Raw genomic sequence first — 20,397 nt, 5'->3', positions numbered from 1 at the left:
TTTAGACTAGATCTAAGGACGAAGTTCTTTACCCTGAGGGTGCTGAGGCACTGGCACAGGTTGCCCAGGGAGGCTGTGGATGCTCCATCCCTGGAGGTGTTCGAGGCCAGGCTGGATGGAGCCTTGAGCAATCTGATCTGGTAGGAGATGGCCCTGCCATGGCAGGGGGGCTGGAACTAGATGATCTTTGAGATCCTTTCCAACCCAAATCATTCTGTGATTCTGGGAAATGCCCCTACTCCCCAGGAGATGTCCCACAATCTCTACTGACCAGCCTTTTGAAAAAAGACATTTCAAGCAACAGCATGCCAACCTGCTGCTATTTGCAGTCATTCCTCCCACAGTTTAAGCAAAGTGCATGTGTTTAATCCTGAATCCATGCATTTCCCGTGTAAGTGTTGATTGTTCTCAGGTCTGAGCTTCCACGAACTAATTACAGAGCTGGTGGAGCTCTTAGTACTGCAGAGCAAATAGAAGTAATGTAACAATTGGCTTTCATAGTTTTATAATGTGGTTTCTACATGCAAATACTCCCATGTGCATTATGTGAACGAGCTTTTTCTTTCTCTTTGGTCCCCAGCTGTACGTCTCTTCGGAGAGCCGCTTCAACACCTTAGCAGAGCTGGTCCATCACCATTCAACTGTTGCAGATGGGCTCATCACCACTTTGCACTACCCGGCGCCCAAACGCAATAAGCCCACGATTTATGGCGTCTCTCCCAACTACGACAAGTGGGAGATCGAGAGGACTGACATCACAATGAAGCACAAGCTTGGGGGAGGGCAGTACGGAGAGGTGTACGAAGGAGTCTGGAAGAAGTACAACCTTACAGTGGCTGTGAAGACTCTAAAGGTAGGACTCCAATCTGTGAGCATTTCTAAGCCAGTCCAGGCTGGCCGCCTGCCCTCCGCCCCGGTTAGACAGTTTGGGTCGTTGATGGCACCTCCTTTCTGGGCTGTAGGCTTGTAACAGTCTTTGTGAAAGAGCTGGAGCCTATTATGGCTTTATGTGATACCTGAAACACTTGTAACTAAACAAAGGAGGACGATAACAGCACGAGTTTTACTTTAGAATGGATGAAACCTTAGACAATAATAGCGCCGCGATGTCTCGCGTTCAGGGTGTGGCAAAGGTTCACGGATAAACACACTAACGTGAGCTGGTGCGTTCAGGAGAATTGTGGATTGTGAGTCAGTCAACAAAATTCGAAGGCGCTGCTTCAGGGGAGCACTCCATGGTTTGATTTTCTATCTTATGTAGGGTCTTTCCCAAAAGACAAGCTGCTGTTGTACCTGGAAGTCTTAAGCAGCTCTTCACAGCAGCTTATTATCAGAAGATACAAGAGGAGGAAAAAGTGTATCCAAGCTAAAATCAGTTATAATAATCAGTTCTCTGTCTGGCTCTGCTCCCTGATTTGTGTGTCTCGGTTTCCTTGTCTCTTGAAATGCAAATAATGCTCTGGGAGTTCATAAGGTCATTGCTTAATTCATTTATGTTTATAAAAATGTCTTGAGATCATCTGGCACCTTCCACACGCATTGCATTTGATTGCTTAATAAGAGTTTAGGCGAACTTGACACCATGTTCTCTCTCCTCGAATGAGGATGCGATGGGTCTTGCAGAAACAAACAGACCAGGGATTTTGTTTGTTTCTTTTTGGTTTTTTGCAATGGAAATTTTGAAGTGGAGGGAACCGTGTACCCTTTAGTGGCAAGGGAGGAACATTTCCTTCATTTGGGGAAAACATTTCTTCCTTACACTCTGAGCAGCAGCTCGCTCAGTATTTCTGGGTTGCTATGGTTGCAGAAAGTATTTTCATTCCGGCCTTTTTTGTACCCTGGAGATCCCTGTTGCTGCTCCCCAGCGGAGGAGAGCCCAAGAGCCTGCTGGCACAGGGAGCCAGTGACACCTAGTGTTCCCCTGCTCGGCTCCAGCGCTGGGGACCACAGGGAGCGCTTAGGAGCAGCTGGACCAGGCTGAATAAAATGCCTGGTTAGAGTGAAAAAGCAGAGACCCCTTCTTGCCTGGAACAGTTTGCTGTGACATCTCCTTTCCCACTCATGGCCGCAGTGTGAGGGTTCTTGACGTCTTCAGATTTCTCGTTCTGCTCCAAGCTCTACTTGGTGCTTTCATTCTCTTCTCTCTAAAACCCCTCAACAAAGGCAAATTGTGTGTTATTCCCTAAAATCGGTTTGTGCTTAAGGAGAAACCTCAATACAGACCATGGTTATTTCAAACATATCAAATAAATATTTGATGAAACATGACTAAAAGTGGTTCATAATGTAATATGGAGCAACGTGTTCCACTGGGGAGTGTAAGAATAATCAAGAGAGTTGAGAAACACTTCAACTTGCAATTATGCGCACTAAAACCGTCCTTAAAAGCAGATTTATAATCCACCTTCCTTAAATCCATCAGTCTGCTGCCTGACAGGTGGGATTATAGCTTTCTTCAAAGTTTTGGGAAACATTTTTAAATCACATTTATATCCCAGTTCTACTGGAGAAAACAAGCCCTTTGTAGCTTCTGCACAAACATTCAAATGACTCACTTTATTTTGCTCTGCAAGAATATTTTTCAAACCTTTGCATGGCTCTTCTTGTTCCTTCTCTGTCTACTCCAGATATCTCTGTAAGAAAGATAAAGGGGAGGGCAAAGTAAAAGAGAAAAAAAATCATTCTGGCATCTTTTTGAATAGCGATGCTTGCGAACACCCATTTGTTGTTCTGTTTTCTATCAAGTGTCTAACGCAGCTCTGAGCTGGCACAAAACGCAGGAAGGCAGCCGGAGCAGCCCACCCTGTTCCTCGGTTGCATTTAACTGGAAGTGCTAGACAACATTTTGGTGCTTCGATGCTTCCCATTAAAATATATCGTCGGCAGCTCAGTGAATTGCACAGGGCACGGCCGTATTCGTAAGGGTCTGTTTATCATAGAATCACAGAACAATTCAGGTTGGAAAAGCCCCTTGGGATCATCGAGTGCAGCCATTGACCCTACACTACAAGGTCACCCCCAAACCAGATCACCCAACACCCCATCTGAACGACACTTGAACACATCCGGGGATGTGAACACATCCAGGGATGGTGACTCAACCCCCTCCCTAGGCAGTCTGTTCCAGGGTCTGACCCCTCTTTCCATGAGGAATTTCTTCCTAATGTCCAGCCTAAACTTGCAGCCGTTCCTCCTGGTTCTGTCCCTAATTGCCTGTGAGAAGAGACCAGCACCAACCTCTCTGCAATGTCCTTTCAAGTAACTGTAGAGCATGATGAGATCCCCCCTCAGCCTCCTCTTGGTCAAACTGAACAGACCCAGCTCCCTCAATCGCTCCTCATAAGGTCTGTTCTCCAGGCCCTTCCCCAGCTTTGTTGCCTCCTCTGCACTCGCTCCAACACCTCGAGATCTCTCCTACACTGAGGTGCCCAGAACTGAACACAATACTCAAGGTGTGGCCTCACCAGTGCTGAGCACAGAGGGACAAATCATAGCACGATGTGTTTTTCCGCCCAATGTGGATGGGAAGGGGCGTGAGGGGGGCGGTGGCCGCGGGAGCGCAGCTCTGTGGCCCGAGCGGCGTCGCATCAGACTGCTGCGACTGCGGGCAAAGCTCCTTCTCTGGCTGAAGCGTTGCGAGTCGGGCATCTCAGCACATTTCTTACCGCATACCTCGAGTCTGCAACCATTAGGACTGCCTCTTCCCCTCCCAGTTTTTAAAATAGCTTTTCCCCAGCAGAAGCCTGTGTTTTAAATCAGCCAACATACAAGTCTGGTGTCCCTTAGCACCACGGCATGGTCCTGTGCTCTGCTGGGAAAATATTGTGTAGCCAGAGCTGGTTTATTTCTCCTGTAGTTTTGTGCAGTGGAAGGGAGAAGCTTCTTAAGCTTGGTCCCTTGCATGAGATCAGCTTTTCAGCGAGATCGTTGTTACAGTACTTCTCTGTACGTGTCCTTCCTATTAATTTGGTCACTGAGAGGTAAGAGATTTAAAACCGTGGAACAGCTCTGCAGAGGAGCAACCTTTCAGAGTTTGTATAACGTGCATAAGATAAATGTGTATTTAGGGTAATTTTGCAGCCTGGATTATTAACCCAGTTTCCTTTGCCAAAGAAAACAGTTTAAGGTTCTGCTCACAAGGACCTTTTGCCTATTAGTTTTGACAGAGTGTGTTCAGCAAATCACAGCTGCCAATCAAGCTAATTGGCAACGAATAGTAAATGATTGAGTGGAACCTTTGGAAAAATGTTCTTGTTGCTAGCTGTAAAGCAGAGAGCTGGCTGGATCTTCCAGTGGCAGCCCACTGTTATCATCCTCACCAGCAGCGGTAAATCCTTTCCAATCCTTCCTTAAAACACTTCATCCATGTAGCCTGTCAACGTTAATCCATCACTGAAAAAAAAATAGGGATATAGAAAGAAACATTGCTTTAGGAATAGATCTGTGCTTTTGCACCACTTCGAAATGACCTTCCGGCCATTTAGGGCATATTTGCTTCAGAAAAATATGTCTTTTGAGCAAGCTCATGTCTTCCTCGGATTTGTGTTGTGCCAAGCAACTTTATGGTGTTCAACAAATAGTTAGTGACATGTCTGCCCAGAGTGGTTACGTCATGGGTCAGGCTCTAAATGCCAGAAATGAAATCTGTGAAACCTCGGGCTTTTAGTTACGGAGTGGCTGCCATCGGTCATGCCCCCCTGGCTGAGAAGGGGGGATTTCTTGCTCCTACCCGGTGAAACTGGGAGCTGCTGTTTCGGCAGCTTCTCCAGCGTTTGATTGTGGTGTAGTCTTCCTTTTATGTTTATTCTTGTTTATTCTCTCTACTTTTTATTTCATGTTATCTTTTTTTTCGTGTGTGTTAGGAACAAGCACATTTTCCCTTTTCAACTCCTGAGTGGTCCTGTGAGAGGCCCTTCACAAAAGGGATATGGATTTTCTTGCCCCCAAAAGCTCTGTTAAAATAAGAATGATAAAAAAAAATACTTTAAATTCTACAAGAAAACCACTCTAACGTTCCTTACTTCTTGGCATTGTGATGGGGCTACAGGGAAAAATGGCCTTGAAAAAACAGTGGCTTATGCTGTCAGTTTGCAGTTCTTTTTGTGTCCTCATACAAAAATCCGTTCCTCCTCTGCGCACACTGTTCTTGCCAAAGCTTTACCATTGTTCTACAGGAGGATACCATGGAGGTGGAAGAGTTCTTGAAAGAAGCCGCGGTAATGAAGGAGATCAAGCATCCGAACTTGGTGCAATTATTAGGTAAGTGATAAATACCAAGCAGAGGGATTTGAACTAAACCCTTGTGCGGTGATATGGAAGTTAAGGAGCAGATAAGCTACTTACCATACCAAGGCTTTAAATACAGACACTTATTGTCTGGCAAAATTCACTATTTGTACCACTAATACATGATTTTTAATGATCTCGTCTCCCTAATGTTTAAGTTGCCAGAGCCTGAGCAGGAAATTAAACCCCTCTGTTAACCAGTTCTGGGCAGAATTCGTTCTTTCTGTGAGCCCCGTATTTCTACCTCCTAGAGGTAGAAATTGCCCTGGAGGATGAAACCTGAAGGTTCACTGTTATTCTCAAGCATTCATGGTAAACTTTGTGTCGATCCCTAGGGGTGTGCACACGGGAACCTCCTTTCTACATCATCACAGAGTTCATGACGTACGGGAATCTGCTGGATTACCTGCGTGAGTGTAACCGGCAGGAGGTGAATGCTGTGGTGCTGCTGTACATGGCAACTCAGATCTCCTCAGCCATGGAGTACCTGGAGAAGAAAAACTTCATTCACAGGTAGGAAGGAGGGGGAGCACCCCTAAATCTCAAGCACAAAACACCCCTGGATTTGTTTCCTTTTCTTTCAGGTTATTGTGACATTGACTTAGATGCAGTTGGTGTCCTATATTGAACATGAGTGCGTTGTATTCTGATACAGTACATTAACCTGTCTGTAGGGTGGTCTCCTAATTGGTTTTCTCTCAGTGTTTTTCTCTTACCTTTGAAGTAGAGACAGGTGAAAGACATATCATCGCTCTTGTATTTTGGGCAAGGGCCTTAAATGTCAATGCTTCCCAAAGTGATGGGCTCTTAATGGACCAGATAACCTACGGCTCTTCCTTGATTCTGACAGAAAAACTGACACAGTGAATGTTGCTGGATGTGTGCAGGTGCTCACAGCTAAGCCGCCTTCTTAGTGCCTTCCTATCCCACGCCTCTTCTTGTTTGTTTCACTTTTTTTCCCCCATCCTCTGTAAGAATTGCTTCCCACTATTGTCCAGACTGTGCATTCACTTTAATAAGCATCTCTGTCGTCTTAAAAGTCTCAGAGACTCTGACCTTTAAGTGTGCCGCAATTATGGCTAGAGCGTTGCATTCTTCATCTGTAGAAATGACCTCCTAGCAATATAATGACACATCTTGCGCGAAGGTTTGAGAGTCGCTGAGCTTTATACAAGATGCTCTTCGTGCTGTGGTGTGACCTTTCGTGCCCAATTAACTGGAATATGGAATTAGCACATGTTTTTTTTCTTAGAGACAAATATGAAGATCGTGTGTAAGGTTCTAGGTGTTCCTCTAAGTCATACGTTGCCTTTGCAGCCTGAAAGGCCTGTTTAAATGCCTTTGTCAGTCAATAAAGTGAATGGTGATGCTGCAAATTAAAATTTCCAGCTTTTGATTTGCTCTGTTGAAGGTATTTTGTTGCTTCAGTGTGTAGGAAATGAACTTTAAAAACTGATTTTGTCTGAATCCTACTTGTCTGCTCTCCCTTTCATTTCATTTCCTCTTATTTCTGATGACCCATTTATCTAAAATAAACAGTAGTGTTTTCCCTTATCAGCCACCCCCATACCCACCTACCCAATTATTTTAAGAGTGTTGTCACAATTCGAATCCATGGATTCGAATGCTGAGCTGTGACCTCGTTTAATGAATCAGGAAGGAGGAAGAATTTGATTATGAAGACGAGCTTTTATTTAGACACGCATTGTAGTAATCAGCATTGATAAGAAGGTATATTTAAAAACACTGTGAAAATTTAATGGGCATCTCATAAGGCGTACCTTTTTTTTTTTAATTTGTTCTGACTGAGTAAAGCAAGCAAAAGAAGCAGCCTCATATCTAAAGATCTCACTCTGGCTTTCTGGTGGAATCAATTTTTAGTTCAGTGTGACATAATCTGGAAAAGTGTTTTTAATGAAACCTAATATTGGGAGAGATGTACTTCTGTGCGTTATGTTTTTATACTCACAAAGCATTTCTGAGAGTGGTAACAGCATCTACGAGCCAGGGAAGTGGCAAATGCACTGTGCACGTCTCTCACATGCCAGGGTGGAGACAGGTGAAAAAATGTGGAGGAAAAGCTTAATTTGTTTATTGCCCAGTCCTTTGAAAATGTAAGTTCTGATAGCTGAGGCTACAACAGGTTTGAAAAGGCCAAAACATGGTATGAGAAAGTTGTGTCCTAAGATGTGGTGAAGAGCAGAACTGGGAACTAAACCTGGTGCTTAAGCAAGGACTGGAAGAGGAGTTCTGGAGGGCGACTGGTGTTGGCTGGGATGACCGAAGTGCTACAGAGGTGGGCAGGAAGTGAGGCACTGAGACTTCATTTATTCAGTGCTCATCCCCAGCTATTGATAACTCGAGCACTGACATTTCTTTAAATTATTTTTATCCTGAGGGTGGCAGCTTTTATTGAAAGTGAGGGGGCTTCTTGAAGCTTTCACTTCAGATGAAAAAAAAAAAAATTAAAAAAAAGTTTGGATGACGGTCCTACAAAGCTGAAATGGAAAATAACTTTCCCTGTTACATGTATGTGTATAACTACATCATTTCTGTGTGATATTCTGATCAAAGTAATCACACACGGGCCCAGGTTTCTTTGGGAACAGCAGGTTTCCTTGTTATGGCCAAAAGCGAGATGGTAAAGACTACTCATTACCTATTTTTCTTCTTGTAAAGACTACTAATTGCCTGGGGCTTTTTTGTGTTTTTAGGGACCTTGCTGCCAGAAACTGCCTTGTAGGGGAGAACCACTTGGTGAAGGTGGCAGACTTCGGCCTGAGCCGGTTAATGACGGGCGACACGTACACCGCCCACGCCGGAGCAAAATTCCCCATCAAGTGGACTGCACCAGAGAGCCTGGCCTACAACAAGTTCTCCATTAAATCTGACGTCTGGGGTAAGAATTTACATGTATGAATTAATGCAGATTATAGCACTCTTTTCCAGGGCTGGAAAATGAGGACATTGTGAAACATTTCAGGAGGGAGCGAATTCCCCGGTTTGAGCCGTATTGTTCCGTGAGCTTGTCAGAGTGCAGGAGCTAATCTCTGCTCGGGCAGCCTTTGAGCGGAGCGCTGAGGATGCCGACCTGCCTTTCTGTGTTCAAATCGTTGGCAAGTGTGGAAATGAAGGATAATGAAATGTTTAGAGAAAAATGGGGTTGGAGAACACCAGTCCCACTGCCTTGGTAGAGTTCTGGCACAGGGCTATGAAGCAAGATATTGTTATATAGCCAGCAACTTTTCCGACTACTTCAAGGAGGAAAGTGAAAATCTGGTTCATTTTATATGAAAAAAATAAAATAATTATGCCTGTATCTGTCTAGTTATAGCTCCAAGCTTAGTCTTTCTGCATTTTAAAAGAATAATCTTTGGAATGAGATGAGGAGAAAGAGAGGGAAAATTTGATGACAAATGGTTATTGAAGAGCCCTGAGGTGCTGGCGATAAGAGTAGGCTTAGCTAAATGGAGCTACACGCTGTCAAATCTGACCACAGAAAATCTCGATGAACTTTTTATCAGTCTTTCTTTGGGTTTTATGTCTCTACCGTAGCTGCTGGTCAAATAAGAGTAGGCTTAGCTAAATGGAGCTACACACTGTCAAATCTGACCACAGAAAATCTCAATGAACTTTTTATCAGCCTCTCTTTGGGTTTCATATCTCTACCGTAGCTGCTGGTCAGATTCTCAAAAGTGCCCAGTGACATGAGATAGAAGTTTGTGGGACGTGATCCCAAAGGCACATGGAGAATATTACCCTGAGCATCTTCTATATATAAAACAACAGATAGTAGTGAAGCAGCGATGAAGTTTTCTGGAGTTTGGGGGAAACTACAGAGAAAGGCTTTATTTTGAAGAAACTTTTAACTAGATGGCTGATGCAAAATGTTCTATAGACAGGGAAGAGAAGAATGTGATTGCTGACCAAGGAGTTTCTTCTGCTTTGGACGTGCACGTGGTGGTGGTGGCTGCTTGCCGCAGTCTCCAAGTTGCTGCCGTATCGCTGTGGTGGCTGCATTTAGATAGTAGAGTGCTTGGAGAGGAAAGATCCAAAAGGACTGGGTATCTTTAATTAGGGTTAGTGTAACCTGGTGTGGTGAGAGTCGGGGCAGTGGACTTTGGGATCTGATTAGAGCAAGCCGGCTGTCCCCGCAGGCCTGGGCTGCTGCTGGGCACACTGGAGTTCAGACGCTTTCACCTCGCTGCCTCGAGACAGCAATCAAAGAAAATTGTGCACAGAAATGTCTAATGTAAATTGCCCTTGGTGGTGTTACCATGTAATGCGATGTGATTTCCTTACTTATGCAGAATTGTAATCGCTTTCTCTTCAGGTTAAGAACAGAATAGGGTGACTGAACTAATTACATGCACGTTGTTGAACTGGTGTTGAGTTTATTCTGCGTGCCCGACTCCCGGTCAGCTGCCTGACCCTGGTGCTGACCTGCATCCCACCGACTTCTCGGGCTTGAATGCTTTGCCTGTTTCAAGACTCTTTTTTGTGCTCTCCCTTTCCCTGTTCAGCTTCCCCTGTGACCAAAATGCCTCTCCCTCACCCTGTCTCTGCTGGTAGCGACTGCTGAAACTTTCCTCTCGCTGCTGACTCTCAGGCTTCCCTTTTAGACCATGCTACAGCTAGACAAGGGCACCCCAAAACCAGGGAGCTGTTAAGATGTGCGAGTCCTCTGGGGAGAGGCTGCAGATGAGAGGAGCTGTCAAACTGAGGGAGAGACTGCAGTGCAGCGGGGAAACTGTTTCAGCTAATCCGCTGTGAAGTCTCTTAATTGTGCCTTTAATAGGACTTGAAGGATCTCAAGGCGTTCGGGTTTGAGACAACTGATACATTGAAAATTAGTCTAATTCTACCCTGTCATATCGCAGGAGACTTGTCTGTGCCGACGAAGAGGCTTGTTACGCTTCCTTAACATTTAAGCTGCTGCTGAGTATGGGATCTGAGCCACCCAGAGCTGGTTTAAGTGTGCAGCGTTGTTTAGTGACTACACCCACTAAACATCCTCTCAAATTTAAGATGAAAACAAAGCTTAATGATTTTTTTTCCTCTTTTTTTTTTTTTTTAATTGTCTTTTTTTCTTTCTTCTCTGCAGCCTTTGGCGTTCTGCTGTGGGAAATTGCAACCTATGGTATGTCTCCTTACCCTGGGATTGACCTCTCTCAAGTCTATGAGCTGTTGGAGAAAGACTACCGCATGGAGCGCCCCGAAGGCTGTCCTGAGAAAGTTTATGAGCTCATGAGAGCATGTAAGTGTTCCTCAGCCTTGCAAATGCTGGTTTTTAGCTCTGCAGAGGTGCAATAAACATGCCAGGAGCTGGCCACGTAGAGCAACGCACGAGAAGCCCCTTGAGAAACCCCCTGCCAGTTCCAGTGAAGGTGCAGTGCTGTGTAGAATTGTTTAGTTAAAGCTGTTTTCCCCAGTGGATGAACACGCTGTGGAACCAGCCGTTCTTCCCTACTGGGAGCACATCGATTTGTTGTTCAGCTCAATGTTTTCTTTGCCTCCTTTTTCTTGACAATTTAAAGAAAAACTTGTGCTCTGCAGATGAAGCGGGAGCCTCATTAGGCTCTTAAGGGACTGACTGTTACTCTTCCACTGTGGCCTTTTGGTATGTGACTTACAGTGGGATGTTTTGGGGTTTTTTTATGCCAGCATTACTTTGGCTCAGTGGTCGTTGCAGATACCCAGCACCCTTCAAATAAGGTTTCCGTGTCATTGTTTTATCTTTCCCACTCTGTAACAAAGCTGGTGCTCCTGGTGCAGTGCACGTAATGTCTAATGCTGGCGGGAAATTTTGAGTGGTGTTATTTTTTCAGGCTGGCAGTGGAGCCCATCGGATAGACCTTCCTTTGCTGAGATCCATCAGGCCTTTGAAACGATGTTCCAAGAATCCAGCATATCGGATGGTAGGTCTGGTTCTCTCTTGGACTGGCAATTCCAGGGATGGGAAAGGGCCAACAGCATCCTTAACTCTGCCTGTTGCTCATAGGCTGCTCTGCAGTGAAACACTGTCTGAAGTTCTGCTGTCTAGTGTATAGAAAGGAGAAGTGTGTTTACATATGGGCTTGTTTTCTGGGCATACATCTGGTTTTGAAGGGCCAAATGACTGAACAACCTTGAGGAACCTCCACTTCGTGTTGTTTGCTTTTCTTTTGTCCTGTTAACACTGAACAGCGCAATAGTTCTTTATCTTCTGTTGGTTGTAGTGATTGTTTTTCTTCTGTGCGTTGCAGAGGTGGAGAAGGAATTGGGAAAGAAGAGCATGAGGAGCGTAGTGAGCAATTTCCTCCAGGCCCCGGAGTTACCAACCAAAACACGAACATCAAGGAGAGCTGCTGAAAGCAAAGATGTCAACGAGGGCTTGGAGACAGCACATGCTCGAGGCCAGGGGGAATGTGGTAGGTTTTAATTAAAGTCAGTATTCCTTCGGGAAATACAGAGGAAAACAGAATGCGTTTCCAGCTCCAGGTCTTCACCCGGGCAGAGCTGTGTCTAATAACAGGTGCCATCTTTCTGCACCAGTACTGTGTTCCTGGGTGACAGGCTGCTGAGTTTACTTGCCTGGGTTCAGAACCCCCTCTATTATTTTTTTCGAAGGTCAGTTGTTAATCTTGGACCAGATATTCACAGCAGCTGGGAGAATGAATCCTTAACTTACTGCGGGACTGGCACTACACCTGCATTGCTCAGAGAAGCACTAGGAGTTCTTTTAACTTAATAGCTGATGCCTGCAGCTCCCTATAGACCAGAGCTTGAACACAGAGCTCTCTGATCATATCCTCTTCCCACTCCCTGACAGGATCTCCCACTGCAGCTGAGTGCTGGGTAATCTGCTGTGTTCGAGCTGCTTTACACTACCGTGCTGCATAATTTAGAATAGGACGATTGCTCAGGTTTAGCAAGCCCCATAAGGGAGGTTTCTTCACTGTTCCAACCTACCAGATTTGCACTTGGAGCACTAATGAGTATTACTCTTGGCAGGTAACAAATATAATTTCAGCAAGGGACGAAAAGGTATTTACAGAATCTGCTGTGAAATTAAACTCTCTTTCAATCAGTTTCTTCAAGAACTTACCTTCCATTGTGAGGTGATAAAAGCAGTGGTAAATCGCTGAATGTATACAGTAGATTTGTGTGGAGCTCATTTGAAAAACAATAAGGTAAAACAAAATAGGGTGGTTTTTTCGAGCTCCTGTTGAGGTTACCTTCTCTGACCATTCATGTGACTGACCTTTTTTGTGTAATGTCAAAGTCAACTCATAATGTTTCTGTAGCAGTTGTATGTACATCTAGACAAAGAGGGGGAAAAAACAGAGGGAATGTAAAGTGTTGGAAAAAGGGGGAATATCAGTGGCTTAGAAAGGAAGGTTATTTACCATATATAGGAGATATAATTGCCTAGCATTACAAGCTTTGAAGTAAAAGAACTTCATTTAAATACTTAAGGGCTTTGAGAGATTCAAGTTTTTTTACGATTTTAACATTATGGTGGGAATCATTTCACTCTCTATTGTGAAAGAAAATATTTCACATTAAAATTTTATTGCAGCTTCCCCTTCAATTGTCAGTGTTTCCATAGTGAGTCCAGTGGCTGGAAGCTGATCTTCAGTGCAAGCTACTAGTTTTCTGTGGCTCTTTGCAGCTCTGCTGTGTCTAGACACAGTAAAGCCATGGCCTCCTGAAGTGCTGAGGGAGCTCTTCTGTTGTCCAGGTTCCCCATAAGTGGGAACGACTTTACCTGCACGTGGTCCTGTGGAAGCGGGCTGTCTTCTCCAAACGCACAACTAGTTTTCTTCAAATCCCCTCTCCTCAACCAAAATCCTACCCCATAGCATGATGATCACCGATGTGTGACTAAGAAACATCCTCCTTTTTGTTTGTGACGCAGCTTCATCTCCCTTCTTACTGCCTAGTCGAGCTGCAGGTGTACGTGCTGCCCTGAGGACATTGCTCCCTTGAATCAGAATGCCTCCGAGTGCCTGGCCTGGGAAAGAGCCCCCCGTCAGCCAAATACAGAGGCCTTCAGGACTCTGTATAGATCTATTATAAACCACTATTTGTTTTTAAATACCTCTTGGAAGTGGAGAAGGGGTCACCCCATCGTTTCCTGAAGCTGAAGGAAGCTGTTCCTCCCACTTTCCTCTGTTTACTAGGCAAAGCTGGCCATCTTCACGTTGGTACAACTCAAAATGCTCAGCTGTTGGAGAGCATCTTGATTTTTGCTTGTGAAAAAGTTACTTCTGTTGCCCATTAAGAATGACATCAGGAAAGGCGGTTAGGAGTATCAGAATCTAAATGATCAAGGGGCCTGGGGATGGAGGTGAGTTACAGAGTTGTCATTAATTCAGAGGGTCAGCTATTCAAAAGACAGCTACAGCACAGGGACTGCAGCAAAGGCTGCTTAGTATTTATCTTCATCAGAGTGTGAAGTTTAGACAGGTCTCCAGATGTGAGGGTGGGAATCTAAAGATATAAACATTTTGTGTTTGCATGTCACTGTTTAAATCAGAGCCTACGGGGAACATAGTCTGGCAGCTGAGTCCTGCAGAGGCCACCTCAGAAATGCCTGTAATGCAGGATTAGGGACCATGTTCAGTCCACACCTGGGGGTGGCTGCACTTGCTCTACTTCTGGTCTCAAGTTGTCTCTTTTTCCAGAACCCGCGTTTTGTGGAGGTGCTGCAGTGATTTGATCCTGAAAGAAAACTGTTTATTGTGGCTGTTGAAGCAACACTCAAATGACTTTTTTCTTTCTCTTGCAGACCCTCTGGATCATGAACCTGCTATTTCTCCCTTGCTCCCACGGAAGGAGAGGGTGGCCCTGGAGAGCAGCTTGAATGAAGATGAGAGGCTGCTTCCGAAGGACAAAAAGCACAACCTCTTCAGCGCCCTTATCAAGAAGAAGAAGAAGACTGCCCCTACCCCTCCAAAACGGAGCAGTTCCTTCAGAGAGATGGACGGCCACGCGGACCGCAGGGCAGGTGGGGAGGAGGAGTGCAGGGATGCCGGCAACGGGGCTTTCGTTGCACCCCCCGCAGACACGGCCGACCCCTCCAAGTTTCAGAGCCCAAGCAACGGGGCTGGCGTCGCCAACGGGGTTGTCGCTGGGAACTCTGGGTTTTTATCTCCCCATTTGCGGAAAAAGTCCAGCACGATGAGCAGCAGCCGAGGGGTGGCAGCTGAAGAGGAAAGTAGTTCCAACTCCAGCAAGCGTTTCCTGAGGTCCTGCTCGGCCTCCTGCATGCCCCACGGAGCTAAGGACACGGAGTGGAAATCTGTGACTCTGCCGCGGGATTTGCAGTCCACGGGACGACAGTTTGATTCCTCCACTTTTGGGGGACACAAAAGTGAAAAGCCAGCACTGCCTCGGAAGCGGGCAAATGAGGCCAAGACTGACCTTGCTGTCCGGGGAACAGTGACTCCTCCTCCCCGGCTGCTTAAGAAGAATGAAGAGACCACTGATGATGTGTTCAAAGATGCAGAGTCGAGCCCTGGCTCCAGCCCTCCCACTCTGACGCCAAAACTTGGCCGTAGGCAACCTGCTGCCCCTCCTTCCTCCAGCATGCTCCACAAAGACGATGGCGTCAAATCCAGTGCCTTAGGTACCGCTGTGACGATGGACCAAGGTTCTGCTGCCAAACCCAGCCCTGTTGGGTTCGTGGGTGCCAGCAAGGCTTCCTCTGAGGAGCCACGGCTGAGGAGGCTCAAGCAGACCTCAGAGTCAGCAGGGAAGGACAAAGGGAAGTTATCGAAGCTGAAACCAGCCCCTCCGCTTCCGCTGCCTTCGTCCTCTGTCGGCAAGCCTGGGAAGGTTTCTCACAGTCCCAGCCACGACGCAGCAGCAGATGCGGTGTCTGGGCTGAAATCCAAACAGTTGACTCAGGTTGGAGAGGCTACAGGCAGTGATGCTCTGAAGCCGAATCAGTCAGCGGAGGGTGTGAAAAAGCTGGGGATCCCCTCTGTACCAAAGCCACAGTCCTCTACAAAGCTGCTGATGAGCACAGCAACCCCAGCTGCCTCCTCCTCATCTGTACCCTCTGCCCCAGGCGGGGACCAGCCCTCATCTACAGCCTTCATCCCTCTCATATCCACCAGGGTCTCGCTGAGGAAGACCCGGCAGCCCCCAGAGAGGATTGCCAGCGGCACCATCACTAAAGGAGTGGTGTTGGAAAGCACTGAGGCTCTACGGATCGCCATCAGCAAGAACTCGGAACAAATGGCAAGCCACAGCGCTGTCTTGGAGGCTGGCAAGAACCTGTACACCTTCTGCGTGAGCTACGTGGACTCCATTCAGCAGATGAGGAACAAATTTGCCTTTCGGGAGGCCATCAATAAGCTGGAGAATAACCTACGGGAGCTTCAGATCTGCCCAGCGACTGCTGGCAGCGGTCCTGCGGCCACCCAGGACTTTAGCAAACTTCTCAGTTCAGTGAAAGAAATCAGCGACATTGTTCAGAGGTAGCAGAAGCCAGGTTAAAAAAAAAAACAATTAAAAAATTAAATCACAATGGGCCAAAGCCAGCTGTGGAGAGAGTAATACATGTGGACTGACAAAGGACTGGGGCGTTCAGGTTAGGGCTGTGCAAAAAACACGGACTGTGAGGGGATGCCCCAGCTCCAAAGGACAGGGCTGTGTTCAGGAGGCACTTTCCACCCTCCTGACTCAGATTCCCTGTGTTTCCTATACTCATAATCGTCTTATCTGTGGAGTTCTTGCCTTGTGGACTACAAGTCTAAGTGCTGATGTCACACCATGCCTTTTTATTAATATTTTATTGTTCTGGACAGACCGTTAAGACTGAAGCCAGACTGAGACTGATGGACACTGAGATGCCACCCTCCCTAGGAGGACTTTTCACTGCATTTTCATCCCCTCCTTCTGCCCCACTGTACAAAAGGATGAGTGTTTGAATAGCAATACACCCGCTGCATTTCTCGGGAGAGTTGCAGGCAGCACCTGTCCCTGGCCCAAGTCTGACATTTACCTGACATTAATGCAACAGATTTGGTGCTTGAAGAGGGAAGGGGGGGGGAAATTGTTGACGTGAGTTTTTGAGGGTTTTTTAATGACAGAATGCTATAAGTGATGTTTGCCCATATTCTTCCAACAATTCCACCTCCTGCCCTTTGTTTCTGTGTTTTCAGTAATTTCGTAATCCCGTTGAGCCCAAAGGAATTGCTCGGGTTCGAAATGTCGCAGCCCCTAACGCGGTGGCACGGGAGCCCCTTCGCGCATCTCCCTCGGTGGCGAGAAAGGACTGGAGAAGGTCTGGAGAAGGCCGTTGCTGTCTCACCCTCGCGGTATCTGACATTAATTGGGCTGACGCTGGGGACGGGGGGACGCGGAGGCCGGGGAGCAGCGGGCTGAGCGAGGCTCCGCTCCCGCAGGAGGGTTGCGGCAGGGTAAGGGAGAGGAGGGCGAGTTCGGAGATACCGCCGTGCCTCCAGCAGTTGTGTCAGCTGAGCTTGTGCGTCGCAGAGGAGTGAGAGCTGCTGCTTCTCTAGTTGAATTTCCAGCTTTTTGTTGTATGAGTGGAGGTGGGCCCTGGCTTCTGCCGTCCCGGAGAGACCTGTGCTTGGAGGGGCCGTGGTGCCTCCCTTCGTGTGCCGGTGCCGACTCCCCAGGAAGAGCTCGGATGCCAGCGCTCTGGGCTCAAAACCATCGCTACCTTCCTGCCGGCGCAGTTCCATCCAGCATCAACCAAGGATCTGTGAAGACTGTGGGTGCTTCTCTTGGGCGCATCCCCCAAGGAAACTGCCACCAAAGGCTGACAGCAGGACTCCTGGGCTTCCTTTCCAAGGTCCTCTGACCTTCCCAACTAATGCAACGCGACTGGGAACTAACTGTGACTTGTGACAATAGTGAAAGAACAAGGTTTAGGGCTATTAACAGTGCAATTTAACTCCTCTTAACAGTTCCAAACAAGAGAAAAAAAAGCATTTTCCGTGTCCTGTTCCCTGGTAACTCTTGTGACCCCTCTTGTGTATCTTAAACACTAATTGCCTTCAATTGTATTTTATTCTGTTCTCTTTGGAACTGTTTGTTTTGTATATGATTTCTAGTAGTTCACTCGTGTGTGTGTTCACGCCACTTCTCGCCCTCACAAACAGCCGTGACTTAACACGCGACAAATGTTCGAAAGGAAATACACACTTCTGCCACAGGCTGCCTTTAAAAATGTAAGGAAAAAAAAACAAAAAACAACCCTTGGACTGTCTCTTTCCTGGAGGTACTGTTTTTACTTTGATAACATATTGTGCCACTATATTATACATTTGTATCTCGTTATTACACACTTTTGTAGACTTGTCTTTTTTACGGTGTGTAAATAGCTCTGTCCTTCATCTCTGTGATACTTAAGGGGGTTGTTTCCCCTTTAATTTGGTCCAGTACAGATTGTATCTGTGCACGACTTTCAATTCTTCCTCCTCTCTTTCTCTTTTTCATGTTTTTTGAGTTTTTTATTCCAGTCTCTCTTGCGTAGTATATTTAAAAATAAATCAATGTTGAGGAGAAGCTGTGTTTGTCTGTTGGCAAGGCTTTTCAAACCCAGTTACCTCCCCTTAGGCTCTGCGTCTGAAAAACGTTGTTCCCTGTTGGGGTGGTTCCCCGGGGCAGAGCCAGGCAGCGGCACCTTTCCACATCCTTTTGGTCTGACTCTGAAAAGTCAGGAGAGGAAAAAAAGATGCGCAGAAGATAGGCTGTCATCGCCTCTTTTGAAGCAAAGACTTTGCTGTTGTCTTCAGTGAGATTTAGATTAGAAATTTGGCTTTAAACTTTTCTTCCCGTTGTCTGTATTCTGTAATTCAGCTGCTGGTTCTTCCTTCTCTGCCATGCAATGACCTGTGAGTTTCTCTCCTCAGACGGTTCTGGCTGCTCCCTCCCCTCATTTCTAGTTGCGCGCTGCCTGAGGACGTGATGCTCCAAGCACAGACCTGAAGTGAAGAGCTTCCCGCTCACCGTCTTGGGGTTATAACCCAGCTCGCCCGATTTCCAATCCCCTCGACGAGTCCCTGGTGAAATCTCTTGGTCGTGGTGCAGGAATCTGCTCGCTCGTGCGCCACGGGAGCGAGGTTCACCGGAAACCTTGGCTTGCTGTGGCAACGATTGCGGTGGGCTGCTTCTAAACGAGCCCGAGGAAGATGGAAAGAGGAGCGGGAGGGTGCTGTTAAATGCAATTAGTGTAAATGCAATTAGCAGCCTGCACTTGGCGAGGCTCAGGCTGCTTTTCAGCAAAGCCGTGGTGTCTGGTGAGCGTACATGGGAAGCTGCGAGGGGTTCCAGGTTTTGTGGCTTTGACTCTTGGCAGAAATCAGTGTCCAGGTGACTCTTTGTATCCGTCTCTAACAAATATGGGGAAGTGGGACCTGCCCCTAAACACGAGCGCTCCTGGTCCTCCCTGTCTCTGGTTGGTTGGGAGGAGGCCGTGGAGTCGTGGGAAGGCAGAGAATGGTCGACCTGGGTGGGGAAAGCCCCGGGATCTGCAGTCTTGGGAGTGAGAGAGAGGGGATTAAAGGCTAAATTTAGCTGAGTACAGTAGGAGTTGATTTAACAGATCGATGCATTTAACGGTTTGATTGCTCCCATTTTCAAGGCTATTGAGCTTGAAAGTGAGAGTACTCTGGGGGAAAAATAGCTGTGTTGGTGTTTTTATTTTGGTTTTCGTGTCTCTGAAATTACAATGCTCGCTCTCTTAACTTTTCCTTTAATGTCATCTCGCGTTCAGAAGTTGCTAGTCACAAGATGCAAAATGTGGTCAGTTTATGCTCCCTCCTTTCTCTCTCAAAAAGAGTGAAAAATAACATTAGGCTGGTGTGGCAGCCCATCTGGTAGAGATGCTGCTGGACCAGCGGTGCTCTCGGGTGTGAGGGATGATCGGGGGCCAACTGACAGCCTCTTCCTTGTTTGACATTTGTCCTTTCATGACTGAAAAGAGAGGAAAATATACCCAAGGGCTGTGTCACCTCTGAAGAGAGTGTTTGTGGCATCACACGTGCATCTCGGAGCAGGCTGGCAGTGGACTGGGACGCACTCCTGCTCTGAGGGTGAGCCCTGGCCTGGGCAGGGAATGGTGATGCTGGATCAACCTAAAGCCATGAGGTGAGGGACAGCCCTGCGAGTCGTTTGGCTGTTTAGGCTGGGCTCAAAACTGTCCTTCCTGAGAGCAGAGTACTGCTCAGTGCTTTTTCAGTGGTGGATCCAGCCGAGCAGAAAATCTACCTGCACACCAGGCGACGCTGAGCTGTTCTCCCAGCAGTCGCCCCCTGATGAAGGTTAAGTGCTTGTCCGAACGCCCAGCCTGCTGATAATCGTCCTACCTGTGCTGCTGAAGCCGAGGTGCTGAATGACCCAGGAATGAGGCATTAGCCTCTTCAAGTCCCTTGGACCTGATTAAATCACGCCCTTTCTCTACAGAGGATCCACTCGGGTTTCCGAGATGTGCTGTGCCCGGTGTGTGTGGTTGCAGAGCTGCAGGTCAGCTCGGGACAGAGGGAGAATGAGGAGCAGAGATGGGGCCAGGGCAAGGACAAGGGCGGTGCGCTGGTCAGGCAAGAATAACGGGGCCGTTTTTAGAGGGTCTCAGCAGTGGTGATGTTGGCAGCAAGTGCCTGTATCGCTCCTCGCTGGCTGGGTCCACTCACCGAATGAAGACTCGATGCCTGCGTGGCGCCGTCCCTTTGTGGGCTGGCTCCTGGCTCGCACGGCGGGCAGCGGTGCAGTGCTCCGGGCAAGTTGTCCTGCGCTGTCTGCGCTCTGCTCTGCTGTCTGCGTGGCCGTGGGGAGTCCAGCTCTGTGGTTCGGTGTGGGCGTGTGGGTGGGCTGTGAGCTCTCCAGCTCTTAAAGCTGTTGGGGGTCTGTGTCCCCTCCCTGGGAGCTGCCCCCCAAGGGACCCAGCAGGGGAGGAATTGGGAGGGGGTGCAGGTTCCCATGGGAGTTGAATGAGAGACACCCTGAGGGCTTTCCAGCCTCCCCGGGGGTTGCTCCTGGTGTGTTCCCCGCTCCTTCCTCCCAGACAACACCCCCAGACCCCAGGCAGTTATTTTCCGTTTACTTTTATCTCCTCCTTCCCCTCCAGCCTCACTCACAAAGGAGCAGTGA

General features: G+C 47.3%; 1 protein-coding gene across 2 annotated transcripts in view; it reads left to right on the top strand.

Annotated features, from left to right (window-relative positions):
* The window catches only part of ABL1 (ABL proto-oncogene 1, non-receptor tyrosine kinase), a 31,025-nt gene extending 15,266 nt beyond the window's left edge, over positions 1–15,759 (top strand). Inside the window, exons 4-12 of one of the 2 annotated variants that reach the window (XM_009870148.1) lie at positions 581–853; positions 5,175–5,259; positions 5,622–5,799; positions 8,001–8,185; positions 10,391–10,543; positions 11,115–11,204; positions 11,532–11,696; positions 14,060–15,189; positions 15,244–15,759. In XM_009870148.1, the coding sequence (XP_009868450.1) occupies positions 581–853; positions 5,175–5,259; positions 5,622–5,799; positions 8,001–8,185; positions 10,391–10,543; positions 11,115–11,204; positions 11,532–11,696; positions 14,060–15,189; positions 15,244–15,759 (2,775 nt within the window). Of the gene's footprint in view, positions 1–580; positions 854–5,174; positions 5,260–5,621; positions 5,800–8,000; positions 8,186–10,390; positions 10,544–11,114; positions 11,205–11,531; positions 11,697–14,059 lie in introns of both variants that reach the window. The other variant, XM_009870147.1, reaches the window with a different exon arrangement.
* Positions 15,760–20,397: the final 4,638 nt, after the last annotated feature.

This window comes from Apaloderma vittatum, unplaced genomic scaffold (assembly GCF_000703405.1).
Source record: "Apaloderma vittatum isolate BGI_N311 unplaced genomic scaffold, ASM70340v1 scaffold24555, whole genome shotgun sequence".
NCBI lineage: Eukaryota > Metazoa > Chordata > Aves > Trogoniformes > Trogonidae > Apaloderma > Apaloderma vittatum.
This window is presented reverse-complemented; position numbering and strand designations above follow the sequence as displayed.